The sequence below is a fragment of the Alnus glutinosa genome, chromosome 12 (genome assembly GCF_958979055.1).
Source record: "Alnus glutinosa chromosome 12, dhAlnGlut1.1, whole genome shotgun sequence".
In the NCBI taxonomy this organism is placed as follows: Eukaryota; Viridiplantae; Streptophyta; class Magnoliopsida; order Fagales; family Betulaceae; genus Alnus; species Alnus glutinosa.
The window spans coordinates 26,128,922-26,152,795 of record NC_084897.1 but is presented as its reverse complement, the minus strand read 5'-3'; the positions used below and the strand labels follow the sequence as shown (position 1 = coordinate 26,152,795).

The window sequence follows — 23,874 nt, the reverse complement described above, 5'->3', positions numbered from 1 at the left end:
AATGGAATCATATTATAGTCAAATTTTCTAAAACACCCTTATAATAAAAATATAATTTATATTCTTAAGGACATTTTTTTTCTTTATTTTAAAAACATAAACAATCATACTATGACCTTTTTTTTGTTTTTTTTTTTTTTTAATTTCATAGAGTTCATGGCTTTTTTTTTTTTTTTTTCATATACAATTACGCTACAAAATGATTTGTAAGGGAAAAAAAAAAAAAAAAACACACACACACACACACACACACATATAATCATCATATCACCATCATAAAAAAATAAAAAGAAAAAAAATAGATCATCTGCAAAGCCCTTTTTATTTTATTCTTTTTTATTTGTTTTCCAGTAACAAACATCCATTCTTTACTTACAAAGTAAAATGGTTTATAAGAAAAAAAAAAAAAAAAAACATAATCATCATAAAAAAATAAATCATCTGCATAGGCTAAATCATAGGAGAAAAAAAAAAAAAAAAAAAATAGACTAACCCACAACAAATTAAGTTGGGTTGAGAAAGAGAGAGGGGGATGAGAATATAATTGTAGAGATGGAGAGAGATACTGATGATGCATTTGAGTAATGAATTTTTGAAATCATAATTAAATTCTTATTCTGTTTGCGAATTTTGAGATTTGACTTTTTAGAAAAAAAAAAAATATTGAATAAAATGTGATTTGTTTATAAAAAGTTGAATAAAATATGATTTGTTTTTGAAAAAATTGAATAAAATATGATTTATTTTTGAAAAAAGTAGAATCAAAATTATATTTTATTTTCAAAATTTCGTATCCAAATACACCATGAGTTGAGAAACAGAGAGAGAGGGGGATAAGAGACTTGGGTATTGAGAGGGTTGGGGTTTTTGGGCAAAAGACGAATTTTATTTATTCCCACAAGAAAGGAATAGCTATTCCACTCCTTTTTGAGTGGAATACTTATTCCTCTTCGTAAGGGAATAGCTATTCCGTGGGAATAACTATTCCCTTAAATAATATACAACCAAACAAAGGAATAGCTATTCAGTAGGAATAGTTATTCTTTTCCATGGGTCTAATCCGCAAACCAAACGAGGCCTAATTGTATAGGACAAATATGTGGTAACATTTATATATATATATATAGTACGACACGTGGAAGCATAAAACAAATAGGTAAGTTGTGCCATAAAGGAAAGCAATGGATTAACCCTAACGGCCTAACCGCGGTCCAATCAGAGTCATAGCGGAGTACGAATTCTTTCACTCCGCCCATGAGGGTATTCCTGACTTCAAAACAAAAACTTAGATGGCACTTTCGTAATTTAGGCAGACAGCCAAAACCTGAGAGCATTCAAAGGGATTTCCAAAAGCAAAGCAACCAAAGCAAAGGAAAATAGGGAGAGAGAGAAAGAGAGAGGGGGAGAGGAGGAGAGGGAGAGCCACCGCTCATCTCCGATATCCATCACCAGAAGGTTTCTCTGCATTACTGAACTGAGTTTTTGTTTTTTGTTTTCCGGTTCTCTCTCCGAATTTTATTTTATTATTTTATTCCCTTTTTACCCTCAAATCATCGTCGATCAACTCGTCGACTATTCACACACAAACACACTCAAAAACCCTAATTTATCCTTTTGATTCTGATGGCTACGAACGGTAGTGCTAACCACACCAATTCGGCCTCTTCGGTGAACCAATCGCCGCGTCACTCCATCGGCGATAACACCATCGGGAGCCCTCAATCGCGTCACGCCACGAGGGCAGCGTCGTCGCCGGCGCCGTGGACTCAAATCGTGCGCGGAGAACCTGAGCCGATCGCTGCCGCTCCGTCATCGCCATCCAATACGACGTCGTTGTCGTCGTCGACGTCATCGATGACTGCGATTGAGCCAGACGTCGCTTTGGTGGGGCCGGAGGAGGGGATGGGGGAGGGCTCGGAGAATGGGTCGAACGGCAATGCGGGGAAGAGGCCCGCCTGGAACAAGCCGTCGAATGGGCCGGGCCCGGAGGTTGGCCCGGTCATGGGGGGTGCGGTCTCCTGGCCCGCTTTGTCGGAGTCCACCAGGGCTTCCGCGAAATTGTCTTCGGAAACGTTGAAAGGCTTATCTGATACCGGATCACCTGTCGCTACATCTCAGGTTTGGTTCGTGAAATTCTTTTAGTTTTTTGGTCTCTTTGTTTCGTAGCCTGGAATTCATGTGTTTTATTGATTAGTCATTGTTATAGTTCCAATCAGCTGAGGTTATTTCAAACAACTTAATCGAATTTGAAATTGTAGGAAATAGAAAAAAAATACTAATCTTATAGGCTTAGGAAGTGTAGGAAAGGGAAAAGGGCAACAAAATTTTGAATGTTAATGAGGTTGGATTGCGCGAGCATATTTCTTGAATCTCTTCAATTCACTCGATTCTGAGTGATGAGGATGTTTGGTTTGGTTGTGAAGAGCTTTTTGTAAAATCTGGAAGCTAGAATAAGAGAAAGTGTGAGATTGATCATTTTTTTTTCTCTTACTTTCCTCCTTTTTTCAGTGACTGAATTGATAGTGATTATGTTGGAATTTCCTTCTTGGCTTTTTTTGTTTAATGTGTTCATGTACTTTTCCTATCTACATTCATAAATTTAGATTATATTGTTGTGTACTGTAGGGGACTGGAACACCATCTTCCTCTTCACAGAAACAGAACAGTAATAATGTGAATCCTAATTCAACATCGAGCCATAATGTACCTTCACGGTCGAGATCAATGAAGCGTACTAATGCTAGCACATCCTCTAATGGTGGCATCTCTCATCAGCAGCAAGCACCAGCAGGTCTGGTGATTGAGACGGCTCCAAATAACCCTTCATCGAAGGACCATATGCAAAGGAGCGGATTTGGGTCGCAATCCCATAGTGGTAATGAGCATCCGCCACATCGCAACTCGTTTAGGAACCGCAATGGTGGATCACATCCACGCGGAGATGGTTCTCACAATCATGGTTATGGAGGCAGGCGTGACCAAGATCGTGGAAATCAAGATTGGAATGCTCATCGGAATTTCCCTGGTAGAGACACTCACATGCAGCAACAGAGGGTTGTGCCTAGGTTTATAAGGCCCCCACCACCACCGCCAAATTCTGCCCCATTTATTCCCCCACCACCAATGCGGCCTTTTGGCAGTCCCATTGGTTTCCCTGGTAAGCAGTATTAATATTCAAGTTTTATGCTTTTAGTGTGTGGGCCTGCTCTAAGGCTGCAATCCGTTTTCCAGAACTGCCACCACAAGTGTTATATGTTGCTCCTCCACCTCCTCCTGACTCAATCAGAGGCATGCCTTTCGTTGGCCCAATACCGCCTCATGCAGTTTTTCTCCCTGCTCCGGATCCTCAGTTGCATACTAAGATAGTTGATCAGATAGGTTATTATTTCAGGTATTCTATTTACTTGTTCCTAATAGGCAATATAATTAGTTAACCATATTCTGTTATTGTCATGATCAACTGATTATGCTGTCCGAATGTTAACTTTTATTGCACCTCATATTCGATTATTGCAGTAATGAGAATTTAATTAAAGATACATACTTGCGGCAGAACATGGATGACCAGGGCTGGGTTCCTATTAAATTGATAGCAGGCTTCAACAAAGTGAGTTGTTTGGGGATATTTCAATGGTTTTGCTTATGCAATAGTGATGTGGTGTTCTTTGTTTACTGCTAATTATTTATGATCAGTTTCTTATTTTATCTTAACCTTTTCAACTTTAACGCACATTGGACATTCACCTTAACAATCCTGGAGGTTCTTGGTGATATCTGAGGTTTCATCAATTGCGCAACTGATGTTAATTGAGGATTTTGAGTATTGCGTAATGAATGAATAAAGGACTTCATGAACACCTTAACAATCCTGGAGGTTCTTGGTGATATCTGAGGTTTCATCAATTGCGCAACTGATGTCAATTGAGGATTTTGAGTAATGCGTAATGAATGAATAAAGCACTTCATGAACTATTAGAAGTCGTTTTTGTTTAGTTATTTATTTGCATCAAGTTATTTATTTTATTTTAACACGCAGCAATTGTTTTTAAGCATGTGAGGGTAATAGATTTCGCAATAAAGATTCAACATGTACTTTTGAATAAATAGCTATGTGAAAATTTTTGGTTAATGGTTGAATTGTGACACGAAGAATGTTGGCTTATCTAGCCTTCGTTTTAAATAGTCCTTCTGTGCTTTCATATTCACCATTTTGAAGCTATAGCATTCGCATCTGCTTCTCTAAATTTCTATCTAAATTTTAGCTAATAGACTGCTTTTTTTCTATTTTTGCTAAATACTTTTCAAATGGACTCCACATCCGCTTATCTATTATTTGTTTATATCATTTAAATATTATTTCTTTATTTGAGGGACGGTGGGTAATTGGATTTGGGGCTTTTTGGAGGGTTTCTATCTAAATTTTAGGGGAATTGCTAAGCAATCCCCTCTGTCTACTACTTAAATGTTGAACATGTCTTTGCTGCAGATTTGCTAACCATTTTGGATGATGATTTTCTAATACAATCTTGTCCTCTTGGTGTGCCAACCATCTTCAAGATATTCAATCTTTCATTAATTATGCACCATCTCTCTCATCATCTTGGGCTTCTTTTTTCTAGATTGCTCACAATTGACATTATGAATCATGCTGGCCATGTAATTACTAGATATGATCTATTTATATTTGATTAATATTTGACTGGATGAAATTGTAGGTTTGGCTTAATTCACCCAATCTTTCATATAGAGATACTCCCTCTTGGTATGCATAATCTACACTGCTTATCCTAGTACGAAAATAATGTATGTAATTGGGGAATATATATCGACGAGGGTGGTAACTAGGTCTGGACAGGTTAATTTTGTAATGCACCAACTTTTCAATGTTTAGGAAAATGGTTTCTTTAACTTTCCAGTCCCTCGGAGTTGAATTAGAATGTAAAGATATGTAGTCATCCTTCAATACTCCTTTCACTTGTAGGTCCACTAGTGCAATTTTGGCTTCATTTACATTACCTATGAATATGGATGCTTGTTCCACTAGTGCATGATTGACTTACATTTATGTTACCCAAGTATATGGATGTTTTGTTTAAGATCATTTTGTGAACCATTTAAGTTTCCAGAAGACATCAATTGGCCTTTCTTATTATTTCTGCACATGCAATAGTCTTCCTGGAGTTTGAAAAATTCCTTAACAGCAGTCTTGAGGAGTGATTCTATATTTTCTTTGTCTCTGTTAGGTATTGCGGTTTTACCTACTCACTATTTGTGACATTAAAATTTTTTGGTGGTACACAAACTCGCCAAAACTACTTGCTGAGTAGCTCCTTTAGTTTCAGATTTATGGTTGGGAGCAACAGTATATATGATGAATCATCTCTTAAAAGTTAGATGCCTGAGATGACTCCTGCTGAAGTCCTGGATATAGTATTGAAGTGCCATTACTTTTGCAGCCAGAACATGATGTTTCCTGCTTTTGGTGCATCATTATTCTTTGTTTTTTATTTTTTTGCACTGAGACCACATTTTTTCTCTTTCTAGTTAACTTTTATTTGAAAAGTGATGTCCTTCTATTCTAACAGTGTTGCTAGAAATGACTTATAAAAAAAAAACAGTGTTGCTAGAAATCTCCACTTTTTTGATAAGTCGGTGATATATCCAGGATATGTTTTTTTAACTTGCTTTTGGTTTATACTAACCCCCAACTAGGATTAATCCTATGATCAGATAGTGGCTCTGGGAATTGGGTGCAATGTTATCCTTCTTTTATGACCTTGTGCTGTTAGATGTTTGATTTTTCATAAATTGATGTATTTTGATTTTTCTTTTTGGAAAGAAAAAAGATTTTGGATTACAAATTTTAACCTATAGATATTTGCTGTTTTCGCTAGTCAATACCTGTTACCAATGAGCTTTAGCTCTACTGCTACTTCCTCCCTTTGTAGCAAGGTGGAGGGTGAGGTCGTCTGTTCAAGTTCCACCAGGTCTGTAACTCACCAAAAAAAAAAAAAAAACAAAGAGGCAGAGGACCTTTTATGTTGCTGGTCTAAGGTGTTGCTAATCTTTCTTCTTCTTCTTTCTTTATTCTTTTCTTTTCTTTTTTTAAAAAAAATGTTATAAAACTTCATTTGATAGGCAAAACTAATCAAAAAGTTTTTATTGGCCTATCTTTTAAGGTTTACATTATATTTTTTCTTTTTTTACCCGTAATGAAAATTACCTTGTATTATACTCCTTGGAAGGATTGTGTTTGTGGATGATGATATCATTGAAGTATCTATCTGATTAAGGGGATAGCTTCATGGGGACAAATAATTGGGAGTTTGGGACGATGATATAAAAGCTTTTAAACCATTGGTTGATTCTGGGAAAGGTGTTTAAAGTCGAGTTGGACTCTATGCAGGACGGTTAATCAATTGATTTTCCTGGTTTCCTGGTCTGGCTGTAAGCTTCTTTTCCCATGAACTGACTTTGGAATATTTATTTCTGAGATATCACAAACAGACAGGTGGAAGATATTGAGTAATTTATTATTTTTTGTATTTCTGCACTCGGATGTATTATCACCTGCATATCTTCTGTACTGGTGCTGGCTTGTGTTTCTAATGCCATTTTTTACTGTACAGATTTATATAAATTGGAATCTGACTATTTGTCTTTGTGCTGTCTCGTTCTTTTATTGTCGCTGTTTTTGTCTTTTGGTCACAGTATGCCACTTTTTGTATTTTTCCCGTTTCCAGGCCAAAGAGAAAAATGCTTCAAAAAATGGATGTGCTAGTCCCATCATTGCAGTAGTGCCAGAGAAAAAATTTTTTTCCCCTTAATCTATTGATGCAAAGATGATATGTTTCTGTGGCTTGCTTTTCAGGTTGTGCACTTGACAGAAAATATCCAGCTTATCTTGGATGCTGTCCGAACTTCAACTGTTCTGGAAGTACAGGTATATTTATAGAATGAGTTTAGGGTAATTGGTTTGAAGATTAATGATATTAAGCTTGTTTGATGACGTTTTGGTACTGTGTCAAATCTTTTTGCTTCTCTAATTCCAATCCCTCTGCCTTTAGGGTGACAAAGTAAGAAGGCGCAACGATTGGAAGAGATGGATAATGCCATCTGCAGTTCAGTTTGCCAATAGTTCAGGCCTTCAGACCTATGGAAATACCAGTCAGGATATGCTGACAGCTCATGTCCAAAACATGGCACTGGAGGAGAAGACTGCTGACCTCAGCAGTGGAAGGGATCAATCCAATGTTCGTGCTGAAGCATTCCAAAGTGGACTACAATCTGGGGACTCTAGCAGCCAGTTGCAGCTGTCTGGTGGGAACAGGACAGATCAAGTCAGTCTTCAAGCTGGTTCAGATCACTCTGTTTCGGCAAGAAATTAGAGTAAGAGAGATGTGTGCACTTTTTTTTAAGAACTAATTTCTGAAGGAAAGAGGGGAATGGAGGGACTTGAACTGCAGGTAGTGGTCTTGCCATGGTAAAACATGATTTCTCATGAGTACATGGGAAGCCATTATTTGAAAGGGGAAGGGGAATTTATTACAGAACAGAAAAAGATTAAAGCAGAAAAAAAAAGAAAAAAAAGAAAAAAAGAACCATTTATGACTCGAGCTAGTAGCATGTATGGTTTTTGTGGGGGTTTTGCATTTAACTCCATTGTTCTTAATGGTGGCATGATCAATGTTTTTGTATGGGGAATTTTTATCTCATTTCCCTTGCCTGCCCCTCAGCTGGTTTTTTGAATCTTTGGGGTCAGATCACCTCCACTTTCTGGAGGTATACCATATAATTCTGAGTGATGCAAGTGCTTGGTGGGTTCATGTCTGCCGACTGTGAGGGGAAGAGAGGTGGGTGGCTTTTGCTGGATGCTGCAGCTCGTGCTCCAACTGCAATCTTTCTAGTCTTGATCCATCTTTTTTGTTTTGAATTTCTCTGTCACATATATCATACTTATATTATTACATTTATATGTATATCTTATTTCTTCAAACCCTTTGAGAAGAATCTACTGCATAAAGATGGTCCCTTGGGGACAATCCTATGGATTTTCCAGATTTCGTCTGGATATGGTTGGTATTCATGTTTATTTAAACTCTGGAACTTGTTATATATATATATATATATATATATTTTTTTTTCTTTCTCTGTAAGGCGTCCACAATGTTTGAAAGCATGGGAAATGGGTCCTTTCGAGACCATCCCAGTACGCTAAGGACCAATTTGATTTGACAGCACTTTCTTTTAAACAAAATCTACAAGTGTGTGATATGTCGGGGAGGCGTTTGAGAAAAAAAAATAAAATAAAAACTTTCTTTTTGACGTTATGGCTGTGTTTTTAAAAATAATGATTTTTAAAGACTGAGGCTCCCGTTTGGCAATTTTTTTTCTTTCTATCACTTCTTTTATTTTCACTTTTTTTTTTAAAAAAAAAAAAAAAATCAAATTTAGAACATTTTTAGTTTTTTTTTTTTCCTTTAATATCATACCAACAATTTTTTTTATTATTTAAATAAAAAAAATTTCTGAAATATAATTTTTTTTTTCACTTTTCTATATAAATCTTTTCTACTTGATATTACATAAATTACCTTTTGTTACTACTAATAAAAATTTATCTTAAATATAAGAAAATGATTGCCAAACGAGGCCTAAATTATAATTTTGCTAAACGTTGAAACTGTATATTTTAAAACTACATATTTTTATTAATTGTGTTTTGAAATTGTAATATTTTTATTCTTAAACTGCTACGTGAGTTATTATGAGCAGGGTGTAATTTCATGTTATTTGAAATTAAATCTACGTTCACATCTAAAGTAGAACTTTCTTCCTCTAGTGTTCCTCTCTTTTGGATGAAAAAGACTAAGCTCTGAGCCCCCTTAAAAGCCCCTACTTGGCCCTTCAAAGGATCAAGTTCAGTCTGGTTATGGGATAGAGATCTTTTACAATTTTACTATTTAAATTGTAATATGAAAAAATTTCTATAGGCTCACTTGTGATGGACGGAGCCAGACATTCTAATGGGAGGGGGCCAAATAATTTTTTTACTACGGAAATAGTCAATAAATTATTAAAAATCTGAATCGAGACAGCTGGACCTTTATAAGAGCTGAACTCTTTCACCAGAAAAATAGTGAACAAATTGCTAAAATTTTGAATCCTAAAAACAAAAAATAACAAAATTGTTCTCTACTACGGCACTACCATCACTATCACCCTAGTATGCTATGTCGATGAACCTATCCTGGAGCTACACCATCTCTCTAAAGCAACAATAGACTGTACGAAGAGTCCTAATTGGGCATAACTAAAGGAAAGGACCGAAAGGTGCTTATATTTAAAAAAAAAAAAAGAAAAAAAAAAGAAAAAGAAAAAAGGAAAGGTGCTATGACTAAAAGGATAAGACATATTTATTTTAATTTTGAGTTAAATTAGTTAATAATACTAATAAATTATTAGTATAACTTTGAACAGCCACTGCAACCCACATATTATGACAGTTTCAGTACTTGATGATAGTTGATTTTACTCCAGAGGGTCAGAGATTCGGAATTATGGCAAGTTTATTTAACTTGGGTCTTGAGTGGCTTTGTGCCATCAATTACCATCAAGTTCGGTTCTTTTTTTTTTTCTTTTTTTTTTTTAAAAAAATAATAATAAATAAAATTGAGACTGATATGTTTGATAATAATTTTAAAAAATGTTTTTTTAATTTTGTTTTTAAAAAGTATGTTAATAGGATATAAATGTGATTTTTCTTTTTAGATTCTCTTTTGAAAAGTGTTCACTGTTTTAAATTATTTATTAATAATTTTGACGAAAACGTATTTTTGGTCATTACCATGGGAGGATACTTTTACCTTTTCCTTCTCTCTCTCTCTTGGTTCTTAACCTTTTATTCATAGCAGTATCAATAATTTATGTATTTTTATATGTAAAATAGCTTATTTTATTTATTTTAACTAATAGATTTCAAAATGCACCGTACATTAAATTATCTTTTATTTTACTGTATCATTTAAATATTTTTTTTAATTCTTTATTTATCTTTTTTTTTTTTTTAATTCTTAGATAATTTTTCAACAATTAGTCCTTTTTTTTTATTTTTTTTTTGGAATAATTATTTGCTATAAAGTCAGCAAAATTTTTGTTATCATATGAGGTGTTTCATATGAGCGTGACTTTAAAATGTCAAATATAGATTTTGTCATATAGATATACTCGGAAATACAATTTTCGAGATTTAGAGATATATTAAAATATTGCTATGCCGTAAATGAGTTTTGATGAGAGAGAAAGAAAGTGAAAGAAAGATAAACAAATAAAAAAAAGAAAAAAAAAAGTGCATTTGTGAATAGTAGAACTCCACACAAATGCATTTTGCATTTGATTTGTAAAATCAAATAGAGGAATTTTTTAATGAATTGGTTAGCTATTTTAGCCTAAAAGTGAAAATGGCTGAGCCATTTGGAATGCTCTTAGGGCAAGTCAAAAGTATTTTGCTTATTGCGCACCAGAAGATGAGCAATTACTTGTCCGTATTTTGCGGAGATAGTGTGAGAATGGCAGCTTAAACAGTCTAAACATGCGTTGAGTAAAGTTAAGGCTCACCAATTTTCTCACATTAGTCCATATGCATTAGTCCGTATTGCATGTAATATCAACGATTAATTTAGGACTTAGAATTTTCAATTCAACCTTTGAACTCAATTCAAAATTAGCGAGTTAGGGTTAGGGGTCTGAATCGTCTGACCCATTTAGTTAAATGAGTTAGTTTAGAGTTAACTAATTAAGTCTTATATACATGCTTCGACACAATTCAAACCCGATATGCTACATTTATGAGTTAAAATTTTTGACACAGCTTGTAAATTTGACATGAACTAAACACGAAATTAACGAGTTATAATTAAAAAGTTTGACCGGTTTAATTAAATAACTCAGGTTATAATTTACCAATATAGTAATTGGGTCGACATGACTACTAATCGACAATGCAAAGTTAATTGCAGCCTCTCCAAATCTGCTCTTTGCAACTAAATTATGTTATCAATCACAATTGCAGGAGTTTCCAAGGATTGCCAAAATTAAGCACATACATGTTGTTTAACCAAAAGTGAGTCATGAGAAGTCTTATATAAACAGCAGCATCTCACGTTTGACGGTTATTAAAAACATTCTCAATTCTCACACTTGTATGAGAAGGAGAGTGAGTTAACGTCAAATGGATCATTGCTGTCTGTCGTCCACGTGTGTAGGCTAAAGTAGTAGTTGTTGTTGCCAATTGCCATCACATCTCTGTAAGCTAAAATACTTCTCAAGCAGGTAAGATTGATAGGGATCCCTCCAAGAGGGCTGCAAGATCACCACATTTACACATTCTTACCCTATTTGTTTCATGTAGTTTTTGTGCCACTATAAAGTCAACCAGCTTCCCAGAAAACCAACCCACAAGAAGAAAATGCCTACGCCTTTGCGTTTATTTGGTGGGTAGAGACTGAAAGTGGGCAAGACTCCATGATGAAAGAGAACATGGATTTGGCAAATAATGAATGAATGCTTTCTTTTTTCTCCTTTGTTGTGGGTTTTTTGGCCTTCCTTCCAGCTTCTCTTGGTTCTGCTGATCTACAGTCTGTACTGTTAAGGCCCTCCATAACCTATACCCCAATTGATTGCCTCAGAATTCGTGCTGTAGTACTGTAGTTTGTTCTATGAGGAATATCCAAAGGTTATAAGGTTTACTTTTCACTCTTGTTACCAATGGATCATATTACCAAAACAAAGAAACTGGCTGCATGTAATCATGAAGATGAAGAATCAGAATCTCCCCCCACGATATTTTACTTTCTTCCCAGTTCGCCCGATGGGTCTCGATCAAATGTTGTCATTTATGCAGTAAGCCATTAAAAACCTTCCTTTAGTATGGACTCCATAGCAGAAAAAAACGTGGGGAGTGGGAAGTTCCAAGTTCCATTGCCTCCGGACCAGGGATTTGTTTCATAAAATCAGAAATATATGACCAAGTTAATTATATATAAATTATTAGTTGTTTTTGGGCAGGCTGAAGGGTTTTTTTTTAATTATGGTTTGGGGTGTCGCAGAGGAACTAGGAAAAGATGTGAGAAAAGAGTTTGGGACAGAGCAATACAGAGATGACAGCTGTCTATAACTTCAAGACTAGACTCTGTGGTCTCTCTCAATCTTTCCTCTCTTGACCAACTTTGCATGCCAGTGACTTAGTTGGATTTTGGTACTATTTTGGTTACTCTCTCGTACTTTCTAACTAGTTGTGAATAGTGCTTCCACAAAACCCTTTCTTTTCCCTCTCTATTGGGGTACTGTTTTCGGGGCACGTTTCATGATGCCAAGATCATCTATAGACTGTTGGCATCATTTTTGTTGTTTGAAGGCCGGTAGTAAGTACGTGATAGTTTTTACCAAGTTTACTAGCTTGTTCGAACACGTTTCGGTAAGGGTAAAAGTTTGTGTTCATTTATAGAATTTGAATTGTGTTGATTATGATTATAAGACTGTATATCTTAATTATAATCTAACTCATTTAATTAAACGAGTCAGATTCTTCGACCTTAGCTAGCTAATTTCTTGTCAGATTCGTGGGTTGTATAAAAAATTATCAGGTCTAAATGTTATGTGTCAAAGCTGGATCGTATTAATGCATGAGTATATATATATATATGATTGTTTAGGTTAACCTTAATCTGATTTATTTAATTTAAACGGGTCAGTACTTTCAACCCTAACTCGCTAATTTTACTACTCTAAACACAATAATAAAGAATATTAGTTATGTTCTTCAAATACTACAATGATCACTTGTGGAAATTTTGAACGATAAGGCCTGTGATCATACATACATGGCTTTTTGTATAGTTTTTTATACATGGTTTCTAACTTTCTTACAATATGGGTTGAGATGGGGGGGTAATCTTAGGTATGTATATATAGCCAGTCATGTGACCAATGAACTAAAATAATTGAAGAAACTCAATTAGGAATGCGAAGACATGGATAGAGTTTTCTTCTTCCAAACAATTGAAAGAATTTTTTTTCTAACCCAATCTAAAAAAGTTGAAGAACTCGATCTATTACAAATTAGAAACTCTCTCATCTAACATTTTTTTCAAACCAACAATTATATCTGTTTTTTCACACGTGAGTCCTACATATCCGATGATTGATTTTTAAAAAAATTCTTAACGTCGGACAAGCATTTCTCTTAAGAAATAAGATATAGATAAAGTTTTCTTTTAAATTGAAACAATTCTTCTTTTAAATTTAAATATTTTAACTGACATGTGTTTAAAATGCACGAGACGGCGGAAGGATATAGTTGTTGGCATGGTTGACACATATATGGAGCCAAAGGGCCTGGATTTGAGGGAGTAGATGCACTGCGATATCTAGTGGCATTGTACAAGGAAATCCCGAGTAATAATAACAGTTTGAGAGAGAAAGGGGAATCTGTGGAGCTGAACGAACTGACTCTTTGACGTATTCGGCTCTGCCTGCCCGCATACCCTTCAAACTTCAAACAAGAACTGATTTTATATATATTTTTTTCCAATATATATATATATATATACATGCCCACGAAATGTATTGTTTTATCAATTTTATCTGTTTAAAACAGTCAAATCGTGGAGTTATTTCTCTGAAAAATCTCTTTCACTTTCGGTTCTGAGATTGTAGGACGGGCCGGAGATCTCCATGAACCGACAGGTGGAGCAATGCCATTTCACTTCATTCTGCAAAACACGGGACCTCCACGGAGCAATGCCATTTCACTTCCAAGTTGTTTGATACCTGGGCAAATCCACCAACGAAATAAAATCTAAAAAAAATTAATCAAAATCAAAATCAAGATAACAAGACAGAGAAAGGAGAAAACGAATTGGTTAGGAGAATTGATATGATTTGGAGGAATGGACCAAATGAATATACTTTTATTTTGATCCAGAAGACTAAGCATGTAGTACGATCGTAGACGGACTAGTTAGTTTTAGGTTGATAATTTTTTACATAATTTATAAATTTGATATGAATCCAACGTAAAATTAGTAAATTAAAGTTGAAAGATTTAAACCGTTTAATTATAAATAAGTCGAATTTAATTCGACCTATTTAAATATTTTTTTCAAACAAATTATCTAAAAAGCATTAGTTAAAATTTTTGTTTTCACTCCTTAAAATAAAAAATATTAACAAACAATAAAAAAATACAAAATACTCTTAAAAATACCAAACAAATTTCACATTTATGCCAAGTTAAAACATTGTTTCAAACAAAAAAACACTTTACAAAACACATCATCAAACTCTCATTTAAAGTTTACTGGTAGTTTCTATCAATAACCTAAACTTCTTCTTACTTCTTAGCATGCTCTTCCCTTTCCTTTCTTATTTGTGTGTGAGTGTGTGTGTTTCTTTGTCCCCCGTTTTTGGTCGTTTCTTCCCTCTGTTGTCTTGTTGTGGTGTGTGTTTTATTTTTTATTTTTTTTAAAAAACGTGCACAGCTTCATTCGCCATCATTCATTTATGGTAGTGCAGATGCGTCCATAAAATTCCATGCAAGTTGGAATCCTCACAGCACATCGAGTACGGGAAATTTTTAGGCTTATGCAAAGTAGTTAAATTCCTAAGTTAATCTTCTTACAATAAGCACTCCAATCTCTAAGCTCTAAATGAAGTTAGGGTGTAGTTCTAATAAGATCGAATTAGGTCCGCCCCGCCTTTGGTTGTCCGTCCATTTCTTATTGAGAAAATGAATGGTTTGTATGGACGAGATGAATTATAAAAGCATTGGTGAATATTAAGTGAGACGGGACATTATAAATGATTCTAAAGAGTTTGAATTATAACTTAAGTTATCCTTTTTAGACTATTATAACTTAACTTATTACAGTAGTTTTCTTTATCTGTGGAGTACATAGAAGGGTAACTTTTTCTTTCTTTCTTTCTTTCTTTTTTTTTTTTTTTCTTTTTTTTTTTTTTTCAGTTGTAAAAAGAGACATCATGATCATCAGACTTCAGGCCCGGGTGGTACGCAACGGGAAACAATAGTATTTGATCTCATAGATTGAAAATGAGAGTGGAATGCCAAAGAACAGGGAAGTTGCCAAAGGGTAGGTGGATCAAACGGTACTGCCTTTCTTACCCTAAAAAAACAAAACAAAAAGCAAGGAGTAAGAGTAGGAGTAACAAGTAGGCCAAATACTACTCCTGAATTAAGTCCTGAGAGAGAGAAGCCGTAGGCGTAGGGGCTCCCAAGCTTTGGCACGCGCGGCACAGAACACGCATATATGAGACGTGACCGTTCACACAAGCAGTGTCTGCTGTCTCAGTCCCTCCCAACTCTGTTATGTGTTCTAGGACAGGTCTAAAGCCATCTCGTCTAGCATACATGGTGCCATCAACTGGGTGTGAAGAAGGTAGCAGCTTAAACAAAACCATCGGCCTCCACAGAGGCTCATCATCGTTATTCTCCTCAAGCTCCTCAAAGTCAATCTCATCCACATCTTCATCATCATCAGCTTCACCATTCACGGGTCTTGGAGGAAGGACCACAAAGACCATGGAAGAGGTCTGGAAGGACATCAATATTGCCTCCCTCCAAGACCAAGAAACCACCGCGAGACACCACCGGCCCCACCCCGCCTCCAACAACAACGTCATCCTTCAAGACTTTCTTGCTCGACCCTTTAGCAAAGACCCACCTGCAGCCAGCATGGTCGCCGCCGCAGCCGCCGCCGCCGCAGAGACCGCCGTCTACTGCCCACCTGGCTCTTTGGCGCCGCCTCCGCCTGCCACTGTCTTGAGCTTGAATTCCGGCTGCGAATTCCATTTTCTTGATCACTCTGACCCACTCAGGCCTAACTCACATTTACATTCTAATGTCACTTCTTTCAGTAGCCCATTTGAGGCTCTGACTTCCTCCACTGGCTTGCCGTCTTTTGGGAAGAAGAGGGTTCCAGAATCTGACGGTAGTTCTGGGGATCGGCGACATAAGCGTATGATCAAGAACCGAGAATCCGCCGCGCGATCGAGAGCTAGAAAGCAGGAAATGTCTCTTTTTTGTTCTAACTGCGTAAAATATAGTTCCGTTGGATTTTGTTTCCTGAAAGCAGGTTTTCCTTCTTTTTTTGATGCTTCATACAGGCCTATACAAACGAGTTGGAACTTGAAGTTACTCACTTGAAGGAAGAGAATGCAAGGCTTCAAAAACAGCAAGAACAGGTTAGTGTTATTCGAGATTTGTTTATTATTCCCTCCTACGGGAAATGCACAACCACTTGTTTTCCTTTTCATTTTTTTCTTCAAAATATATGTTATTCAAATAGAAGTTTGCTATTGCATTTCAAAACAATTTATAAAAGGATAGTATCAAAGTAAAGGCTGATTGGGATTCCTGGGGTTGATGATATACATAGTTTGATGTTGGTGTCTTTTTTTTTTTTCTTTTTTCTTTTCATTTTTCTGGGCAGCTAAGATTGGCCGCAACTGCTCAACTTCCCAAAAAGAAGTCACTCTACAGAACCTCAACGGCTCCATTTTGAGAATCATCAGTACTGCCTTTTCCTTTTGGGGTTTCAATGTTTTTGTAGGTGGGTACTGTACCTCCATATTATAGTGGTCTCAGGAAAGAACAATGTATGTATGGAAAAAAAGAGTAGTGTTTTTGCATTCCTAAGAAGCAGGAATTTAACTTGGTGGGTCTTTTTTGGTTATGTTTTTGTATCCTTCCCTTGACTGCCTCTCTCTCTCTCTCTCTCTTTTCCTTTATAAATCTTCATTTTCGAAAATGGAAAGAAATTGGGGGGAAAAAGGAAAAAGGACCACCATCACCACCACCCTATGTGGCTCCAAAGAGACGCACAGTGGAAAATAGAAGGGACGCTTTGTTCCTTGGCTAGTTGGCTGGCCATCGCTTTCAAGTTTTCAACATCTCTTTTTATCTCTTCTCTCAATGTCTCATATTCCCTTATCAGGCCTCTTACCAGTACAACGTTTTCTTTGCCCAAATTATTACTCTCACTCTTTTGTTCCGTTTCTGGTGGCGTTTTTAAAGGCCATTAAGAAACCTTCTTTCTTGGTGATTCAAAAGTGGACACAATTGGTAATTATCTTCGTCAGTTGATTGAACCTCAATCCAATGGGAGAAAGGCAGAACAGAAGGGGTTCTTTTTTGTGGCAAACCATTCTCAGTCAGCACTCTTTCGAATCATATTTTCACTTTCTGGCTGCTGCATGCTTGCTCTCTTTGGGCCAGTCTTTTTGGTTAATGGTTATTATGTTTTTCAACGAGTGGCCGGCGTGATGTGTGGTTGGTGAATTGAATCCTTCCTATATGTCTAAATTCTTAGAAAGATAAACAAATTCCACCCCCAAGAAGGCAAGAACCATATCGGGCTCGTTTGGCATCGGTTTTAAAACGACTTTTTTTTTTTTGAAAAACCATTAACAAATAATTCAAAATATAAAAACACTTTTTCATTACATCAAATACATTTCATATATGCACACATTTATTTTCGATCAAATAGCACTTCCGATGGACCTTGGTTTTGCTTTTCGTACTAAAGGAAAGCCCGATGGAACAAAAAATCAAGACCACCCTTCCCCCTTCGCTTTTAAGTCCACCTTTTTCTTTTGCCGTTCTCGGTAAGGACAAAAGAACAGGTAGGCCTTTTTGGTCTTTTTCTCCTACAACTTATTACTTATGCACGTTTAGCCATGGAGCACGAGGCACCACATATTAACTCATGAAAATGTATTTCGAAAAACTCATGAAAATGTAGATACTACAAATTTATTATAAATTCACGTGGCTTTGTAAAAGAAAAAAAACCAGTGCTAGATGGATTGTCTGATGCAGCGGGAGTGTAGTGGGTCACATAATTAACAAAAAAATTAAAAAAAAAATAAAAAAAAAATCACAACAATTCAACAAATCAAGAAAACTCAATGATTTGTAGGGAAAATAGAAGAAAACTCAATCGTAGAGAGTTTCTTATTGAAAATATATGAAATTATAACATAACATGGAGGCTAAGCCGTCCTTATTTAATTATATAGAGAAAAGAGTCTAATCCAACTAAAAGATGAAATAGAAAATAGTTAATCGGGATCTCATTTGGACGGATTAATTCTCGTTCGAACGATAATGCGGTGAAACCCTACATATATTTTCTCGGCCGAACGACCTTTGACCATTGCACTGGCTGGATGTTGCTGTCATGTGCTTGTTCTGAGCAAGATGAAGTCTTGTTTGGAAGAGACACAATGCAACACCTCAGTTGAATAGGTACCAATCGTGAAACCAACTGAAGGCTACTGACAATGTTTGGACATTTTGATCAAACGCAGACAAGCTGCAATTCTGACCGAGGCTCACTGGAGTATAATTGTTCCTGATGCTCACCCAATAGGCCCGTTCGGACGAGCCTTAGACCTCGTCCGAACGCCAATGTCTTCCCCTAACTTCTTCATGAAGTCAAATTCAACTTTAGTCTGTATTATCCTTCTTAAGTTGTAGAGAATTCGCCCTCAAATTCGCATTGTTATCATATGAGTCTCCCACGTACAAAATAGGATGCCTGACATTGAACACATCAAACGTCTTGATATGACTTGGAAGCTCAATTGATATGAATTAGGATTAAACTTCTTAATGATCTCCAACGGTCCAATCTTCTCTGCAGCAAGCTTATTATACTCTCCCACATGAAACTGATCCCTAGTCAATACGAGCATCTTGTAAGTTCCGAGCAATCATCTTATGAACTTCTTGAATATGAGTAATAAAATCTTTAGCTTTAATATCCACCCCCTTCAAATCAAGAACAAATGCTAAATCCCACAGCGCACAAGAATTAGCTCCATAAACAATAAAGGATGGACAAAATCTGATGCTCCGATTTATAGACCGATTGTAGCCAAATTCAGCTAGAAATAACTTTTAATCCCATGACTTGAGATGATCACCCGGCAAACTCCTAAGCAAGTCTCCCAAAGATCGATTGACCACATCTGATTGCCCATCAGTTTGAAGATCATAGGCACTACTAAAGTCAAGTATGATGTTGGACAACCTGCACAGGAATCTCCAAAAGATGACTAAGAAACCAAGCGTCCCGATTAGGAACTATGGACAATGGCAATCTATGAAGACAATAAGCCTCCCGAAAAATATAATTGTGTCACATTTACTGCATCTAAGTCTTTTTGCAAGCAATAAAATGAGTCATTTTGGAAAACCAATCAATCACAATAAAGATGGAATCATCACCTCGTATAAAGCAAGGGGTGGGGGGGGGGGGAGGGGGGGAGGGGGGTTAGAATACAAATTGCTTAGGCGTTAGACAGATGTAATATACTTTCCCCAAAGTTTTTGGTTGTTTTTGTTGTCGTGAGTCAAGTGGACAATTCGTATTGGTATTGGGGCAATATTTGATAAGTGGGTCATTCTAAGGGCCATAAAAATTGGCCTAAGTCCCATGCCAAACTTTTCCAACAGGATCCAATAATGAGCAGGTGGGCCTGCCTCGGATGTCAACTCCCTACAAGCCTGTTGTGCACATGTACATCATCCCTATCGAAAAATACAAGAAGTTGCACACATTACATAGTATACATGGAGCCCCTTGCTTGGCTGTCCAGGTCTGTAAGTTCCATTGAAACCCTTTTTCAATTGACTGGTAGCTTGGAGCTTTGGATTTCGATCTTTAGCAATTTGTTGTTCGAATTGCTATCGATCAATTTAAACACCAAATATAAAAAACAGTTCTTAGGAGAATCATTTGTCTAAACAGGTGGACGGACTACCTGAAACTTGCTCAGAAATGTGAGTTCTATGAAAACTCTTTTATATTTGATGCTCGAATTGCTAACAATATGAGAAACATTGCTGGGATTGGTATCCTACCTCGTGGTCCTATATATTGTACTTGAAAAAAAAAAAAAAAAATTGCATATATAACATCTATTGAAGTATTTGTTGATTTATTTATCACGTGCAAGATTGATTAGATTTTACAGGTTAGAAACCAGCTACATGGAAGGAAGAAAACCATATCACCATCTCATCGGTGAGCACTTCCTGTTTACGACAATTGTCCTCTCCTCCCATGGAAAACCGGCATACCGGACAGGTTTTCCGGCACGCATTGAACCACCTATCGACGCACACCCTGTGAAACTCATGCAGGCAAGGAAGAACACGTGTGTCCTGCCCCTTCTTCTTTAATCTCGACAAACAAACACAGCACAGTTCAGCTTCAAGAAACTCACCTAAGCCGGACCCTTGTGGAGCCATGGATGGACCATCCTTGACCTTCTGCATTCCATCCCATCTGATCACCAGGCAAGAAGATGATGGAGCTTCCTTGGATCTCAGCTGCGCTCTTGGACCAATAAAATTATAGATGAAGGACACCAACTTCCTGAAAACCATCTGGTTTGACGAGAGTCTTAACATTTCTATTAGATCTTTAATAAGAGGAACGTTTAGTTGAAGAGAAGAGTTTGACAGCAACGGCTCCTTGTGTTTCTCAGTTGTTTTGCGTGGTTTGGAAGGTTTGTCAATTAGATTGGCAGATACGATATATTCTTCAAGTGACCATCACCAAGCGGTTACACCTAAACAGAGTGTTACTCTTGACCTTTTTTGCTTCATTAATGAAAGATCATGGATAGGGTGCAAAGCTAACGCCTCCTCATGTCAAGCTTCATTTCTTTCATTTGGTAGATTGGGTATACTTTAATAGGCAAATTTTGACGTATCCGGTAAACCCAACTTAAAAATTAAAATTAGCACGTCATAGTTAAGGGGTTTAACCTATTTAATTAAATAGCTTGGGTTAAGATTGACTTATATAATTTTATACTCATATCTCAACACGATCCGAACCCAACACGCGAACATGAATTGCCACTCAACCTTTACCCTATCGTTTGCATCATAACATTCATAACATCAATTATTTACTCTCCTTGAACTCTGAGTCGAGATCTCTTCATTTTAAGTGAAATGAAAAGCTATTTCATAGGCGGGATTAGATTTCACAAATCTACTGGTGTATATATAGCCACAATTTTTTTAAAAAATTAAACGACGTTATACCATATATACCGTTCAATGCAACAAAACAAAACCTGACCCATGAAATGTTTCCTCTCCATTTCAAGTGAAATAGAGAGGATCTTCTTCTATACTGTAAGTAGTCGTAACAAATGATAGAACACTTACAACTTTACAACTTCGACGACCATAAATTATGGTTGTATTCTTCTTGAAACTGCTTCACAACGTCTTTTGAGCTACCAATACAGTTAAGGTAATAGTGTTGAATAACGCTATTACCCATTTTCTCCATTTTTCCAAGACTGATTAAGAGGGAGAATTTTGCAGTGTTACTTGTAGGCAAGAAAAATACGAAGCCTATAAATAAACTGGATGGAATTGGAAGCCTCACTTCATAGCTCCCTGTAGAAGGAGGCCTCCCATCGTATGCAATTCCAAATCAGAAGCACAACTCCATGCTAGCAAATACCACGATATGGTTAAATGAGAATAGAAATAGTGGGTAGCCTCCACAACAACTCATACACCCTATGCAGAGTGTCAACAAGCAGTAATAGAAAATCTTCGAACAAGGAAAGCAAGGCAACAGACAACCTAAAAGTGTGAGGCATTATCATGTTGGTAGGGAGTGATTTTTATTTTAATGCATGAAAGGTTTATAAATAAAGATGATGAATATGCTTCCCATGTATTGCTATGGGAGCTGTTATTTGTATTTATAATTAGTTTGTACAGTATGATTTCATTACAACAGTTACAAACAGATATGATTCACATCTACATTATCCTCTGTTAACATCTCTTTATCTTTATCTTGTGTTTGAGTTGATGTCTTCTTATCTTCATCATCCTTCTTCTTTGAATTTGTTCAGGTGCTTGTCCTTATCAGAAGAAACCACATCCGGTTTTGCAGCTTCTGTCTCAATAATGTATATTATCTACTAATTGTGATTCTATCAAATCATCCCCATCCCAACAAAAAGAGACATATGAAACGTAGTTAAGCCAATAGAACCTATTTCAACTCCTCATTGTGGCACATACATAAAACACAACCCTGACCACTTCAATGCCTCAATCTTTGATGTAAGAGCCACAAGGTTGAATCCAAAGCATTTTTGTAGAAAGCTCAACCCAAGGGAAAGACACAGAGATTTGAGAACGATATTAAAGAATTTATGAATCAATTCATCGTACTATGGAGATTTAAAAGATCAAAAGTCAGCAAAAAGCTCTTATTTTATTATGCCCAGACAAATTGCCCAACAAACTTCAATAGCTAATTTTGTTTCAGCAGTTCTCTAGAACTAAGAAAATGCAGTCATTGCTGAAACTTTATCCACATCAAACATGTAATCTGCCAATTATGAATAAATCCACTAAGTTATCAAAAAAAGAAAAAAAAGGAAAGAATAATTCCATTCACAAACATAGGTTGCAGCGCAAAAATATACCTCCTTTTATTTGAGAGAATTTCGGATGCTGAAGTAACAAACAAAACAAATCTACTGCTCAATGGCTTATCTTAACAAAAGAAACAAGATCATTTTAAGAATTGCTTGCATAAATACAAAGCTGCAGCTTAGATATATAAGAAGGCATTCACCTAAACCTGACAATGGCAGTTCTATTTGGGGGCCAACCCCCACTATCATACATAAGGACTACCACCTCATTATTACTCATTTTTCGAAGACAAATCAGCTGCATCATTGGTTTTCGGCATCTCATCAGCTTCGATTATCTTGCCATCCTTTGGGACCAAGCAAGGAATCCCATCCTTTATCTATCAAACACATGATCAATGAAAAGAAATCATACCCATTCGAGTGCAACATAAATTGGGGAGCAGTTGGAAAACATTTGCATCATATGCTACTGAATAGCAATTCACAAGAGAAATGCAAGGGTTATTTTTTTCAATTCGCAAAATGAATCAACGCTACCCCATACATATGTTACATAATAAATAGAAATTCGGAAAAATTTCAGCAATGAAAAGTAAGCCTCAGTTATTTTTAGGCAATTGGATTAACATTTATATCAAATGGTACTGCATAGCAATTCAAAAGAGAAACAAAAGGGTTATTTTGCAACTAAATACCTAGAAAATTGCAGCAAAACCCTTTATATCCAGGAACATGGGCTATTACAAGATAAGCAATCTCCGAAAAAATTTCGCCAATGAACCATTTTGAGCAGAGTTACTCACTAAGGACAGGTATTCTCTACAAAGTTGCGAAATTGAAATACAGGATCTGGAAGTAGAACTCACAGGAAAAGAAACGCCAATGGCGTCAATGATTAGAGAATTCGTTTCCTCCCAATATCTACAAGGAAACCCAGAACCAATTAAACTTAATAAGCACGACCACCGTTCCAAGAACCACAAACAACAACGTATAAATAAATAAAACAAATATAAGATCACCTTAAGGGTTGCTTGGAGAGTGGGCAGACCAGCATCTCTCTGAGAGTCATGGAGAGCCCATTCCCTGCATCTTTGAGAAGCCCTAAGCTTGCCCTCACCATTTCGCTACAGTTCTGGATGTGGCGCAGTGGCAGAGCGACGTTGAGACGACCGAGCCACCTCCCCTCACTCGCACCGGTCTCCAACACTGTTTTATGTCCCTCGCTCAAGAACTAGTTAAATATGTACCGTTAAAAATAAATAAAAAGAAGTGAAGTTAATTTTAATGGATGTTTTTCTTTAAATTAGAACGGAGGAAATATTAAATTAATACGTGTTTATAAAATGCATGCCATGA

At 36.4% G+C, this 23,874-nt stretch overlaps 4 protein-coding genes across 4 annotated transcripts; 2 read left to right on the top strand and 2 right to left on the bottom strand.

The window, feature by feature from the left end:
• Positions 1-1,260: 1,260 nt before the first annotated feature.
• LOC133851257 (la-related protein 1C) lies at positions 1,261-8,101 on the top strand. Its single transcript, XM_062287590.1, has 6 exons — positions 1,261-2,118; positions 2,626-3,157; positions 3,232-3,391; positions 3,517-3,607; positions 6,872-6,943; positions 7,068-8,101. The coding sequence occupies exons 1-6, from the start codon at positions 1,624-1,626 to the stop codon at positions 7,386-7,388; spliced, it is 1,671 nt and encodes a 556-aa protein (XP_062143574.1). The 5' UTR covers positions 1,261-1,623; the 3' UTR covers positions 7,389-8,101.
• A 7,120-nt stretch (positions 8,102-15,221) lies between these two features.
• LOC133852439 (bZIP transcription factor 27) lies at positions 15,222-16,772 on the top strand. The gene is made up of 3 exons (XM_062289198.1): positions 15,222-16,085; positions 16,184-16,260; positions 16,509-16,772. The coding sequence occupies exons 1-3, from the start codon at positions 15,386-15,388 to the stop codon at positions 16,578-16,580; spliced, it is 849 nt and encodes a 282-aa protein (XP_062145182.1). The 5' UTR covers positions 15,222-15,385; the 3' UTR covers positions 16,581-16,772.
• A 3,236-nt stretch (positions 16,773-20,008) lies between these two features.
• LOC133852441 (E3 ubiquitin-protein ligase RHA2A) lies at positions 20,009-20,481 on the bottom strand. Its single transcript, XM_062289200.1, has one exon. The coding sequence runs from the start codon at positions 20,474-20,476 to the stop codon at positions 20,063-20,065; it is 414 nt and encodes a 137-aa protein (XP_062145184.1). The 5' UTR covers positions 20,477-20,481; the 3' UTR covers positions 20,009-20,062.
• A 2,060-nt stretch (positions 20,482-22,541) lies between these two features.
• On the bottom strand, positions 22,542-23,762 carry LOC133852134 (uncharacterized). Its single transcript, XM_062288812.1, has 3 exons — positions 23,538-23,762; positions 23,382-23,436; positions 22,542-22,892 (listed from the first exon to the last, which is right to left on the bottom strand). Exons 1-3 carry the CDS (start codon positions 23,636-23,638, stop codon positions 22,785-22,787), a joined length of 264 nt encoding a protein of 87 aa, XP_062144796.1. The 5' UTR covers positions 23,639-23,762; the 3' UTR covers positions 22,542-22,784.
• Between the last annotated feature and the right edge of the window lie 112 nt (positions 23,763-23,874).